At 37.6% G+C, this 2692-nt stretch overlaps 1 protein-coding gene across 1 annotated transcript; it reads right to left on the reverse strand.

The window, feature by feature from the left end:
• Positions 1-516: 516 nt before the first annotated feature.
• Positions 517-2229, reverse strand: LOC128127334 (uncharacterized). The gene has a single exon (XM_052765798.1). The coding sequence runs from the start codon at positions 2227-2229 to the stop codon at positions 517-519; it is 1713 nt and encodes a 570-aa protein (XP_052621758.1).
• Positions 2230-2692: the final 463 nt, after the last annotated feature.

Genomic DNA, 2692 nt, shown 5'->3' on the forward strand with positions numbered 1-2692 from the left:
TTCAACATTATCAATCACATATTCCCATGCAAAATTTGAGGCATTGACTTCAGTTGTTTCCGGAATGATTTCCTCAATCATATAGTTTTTGACGTGATTGGTTATAGGAACATGATCTACACAGTTTTGAAGACTATGATGATATTCCATGTTCTGATTTAGGTCCAGGTTTATCAGAGGCGTAGGAGGCGTGGAATCAAGACATTTAACAACTATGGGTTGAAACTCGAGAATTTGGGACTCAAAGGATCTTTTAGTCTCCGGAAGGGGTGATAATGGGGAGACATGAGTATCCAAATGTTGAATGTTTGGAACCTCTCCCATGAATGTCAGATTTTGCAAATCCTTCAGGGGACTAAAAATTACTTTCGGAAATTCACTTCCGAGACCAGGAGCTTTTGACCATGGATGACGGAAATTATGAGTCATCCGAATGTCAGCTTCAAGCATGTCAACAGAGTTATGCAAAGCATCAATTTTGGCATTGAGACGTTTGTTGTCAGAAATCAAAATATTTCATTCGAAATAAGTGAATTTAAATTTATCTTGCAAAATGATACATTCATCTTTTGACATAACAAGTTCATGCTCTAAAGACTCGATTTTTAATTTCTTATCCTCAAAACGTAATCTAAGACGGCTTAATTCACAATCTTTATTCTCACTGGCTTCTATGGCTGACTCATAGGCTTTATAGATAATATTCATATCTGTTTGAATCTGGTTCAAGTAAGGTTCACATAAAGTCAAATCAAAATTATTATCATAGATCATGGATTTTACTTGTTGAACAATGCTTCGTCCTGGTGGGTCATTGGTAGCCATGTAGCAGTAGTTGGGTTCATCATGATCTTCTTCATTTTCGGAACCAGAAGACCAATAACCTTCATCACATACCACGGTTTTTCTGGCCATTAAACACATGTTTCTTCCAGTTACTACATCATCATCATCATCTCCCGACGACCAGTATCCTTCGACATCTCTTGAAACAGTAGTAACAAATGCTTTCTCGCTTTCAGCCAATTCTTGTGCTTTTCGGACATAGTAAGCTGAGTCTTTGATTTTTGGTTTTTGAGGTGCATCAGCAAGACAATCTTTGGCAAAGTGTTTTGCATGACCACATTTGTGACACAGGATTTTTGGCTTTTCTGAGTTGAGATTTTTAGAGGATTTCGGGGTCGAATGTGGTTTAGTGAGGTTAGGCTCGTATTTCTGAGGGTTTTCGGATGTTTGTTTTGGTTCCGACGAAGTATATGGTTGAGGATGGTTTTGATGAGGAGTGTTGAATCTATTTTGATAAGATTTGTAAGAAGAATTGAAAGGTCGTTTGTATTTCATGGAAAGTAAGGCAAATTCTTGTTGGAAACGGAGTTCAGAATTTAAGGTTTCAAAATCACTATTAGGATAGTTGTGAGTTGGAAGTGAAGTTGGGGATTGCTGAGGTAGTGGAACCATAGGTTTGTAAGGTTCCGGAGCAAGTGTGTTCGGAATGATTGATTCAGAAGAGCTGACTAGAGTAAGTGGTCCTCCAGAAAGTTCTCTAATGGTTTGAGCAACGTTTGATTCATGTCCTTGAAGCTCATCAAAAAGTTGATAGAGTTTCAATTTTTTTAAGGAAACATTGCTTTGAAGGCAGGACTTAACATTTCCCCATCCCTTACCAAGACTGTTAATGAACTTGAGATTATACTCGAGAGGAGTTCGAACAATCCTGTGAGCTGTCATGTTGTTAACAATGATTCGGTATCGGTTGGAGGCTGAGGCTACAGATTCACCTGGAGTGGTAGTGAAGGTGTCAAAGTCATTAACAACTGAGGTGAGACGCTTATCCTTCATGTTTTCTGAACCTTCAATCAGATCTAGTAGAGTGTCCCAAATTTCTTTGGCCAATTTGCATAACTTAATGTGCTCAAAGAGTGATGGAGGAACACCAAACACCATTTTAGAGAAGGCGATTTGATCAGCATGCAGTTTCTCAATATCATCTGCAGTTAGAGGAGTTGGCCGAACTTCATCTTTTCTCATGAGTTGAGCAGCTGCATCTCTTACAACTGTTCTTATAGGAACATGAGGACCATGTGTAACGAATCTCCAGATTTGTTCACCTTTCTCTTTGGCTAGTAAAAATCTTTCCATTCTAACTTTCCAGTGATCATATTCTTCCAAAACTAGCAATGGGGCACGTGTAGGGCCACCAACGCTATTTGCGATTTGCATTGAAATCATTTATTGAGGATTTGAAGTAGCCATTGAAATCAAGATATCTTAGAGCTTTAGTGGTATATAGAAGAACTTTTATCCTTAACACAGAAATGGTTGAATTTCCAAGGAAGATTCAAACCAACGATAATCTGATCTTATGGATTCAAAGGACAACCACTTGAGCTCTGATACCAATTGTTAGATCAAGATCTTTGCGTAGGGACAAGGTTTGAAAACTCAAACCTTGAGTGAATGCTTGAGATCAATGTCTGCTTAATAATGGATGTTCAAGTCAAGACTGGAAAGACCAGTCAAGTCTTAGATAATCAATTCAACAAATGATCAAGACATTAAATGAGAACAATTAAATAGTGATCAAAGTAAAGTTGATAAATGAGGAACAAGAAGAATGTTATAAATATGATAAGGAATAAAATGCCAAAGTAAGAGTGAAAGATTCGTAGTTGAATTGTATTGAAAGCTCCTA

This window comes from Lactuca sativa, chromosome 7 (assembly GCF_002870075.4).
Source record: "Lactuca sativa cultivar Salinas chromosome 7, Lsat_Salinas_v11, whole genome shotgun sequence".
NCBI lineage: Eukaryota > Viridiplantae > Streptophyta > Magnoliopsida > Asterales > Asteraceae > Lactuca > Lactuca sativa.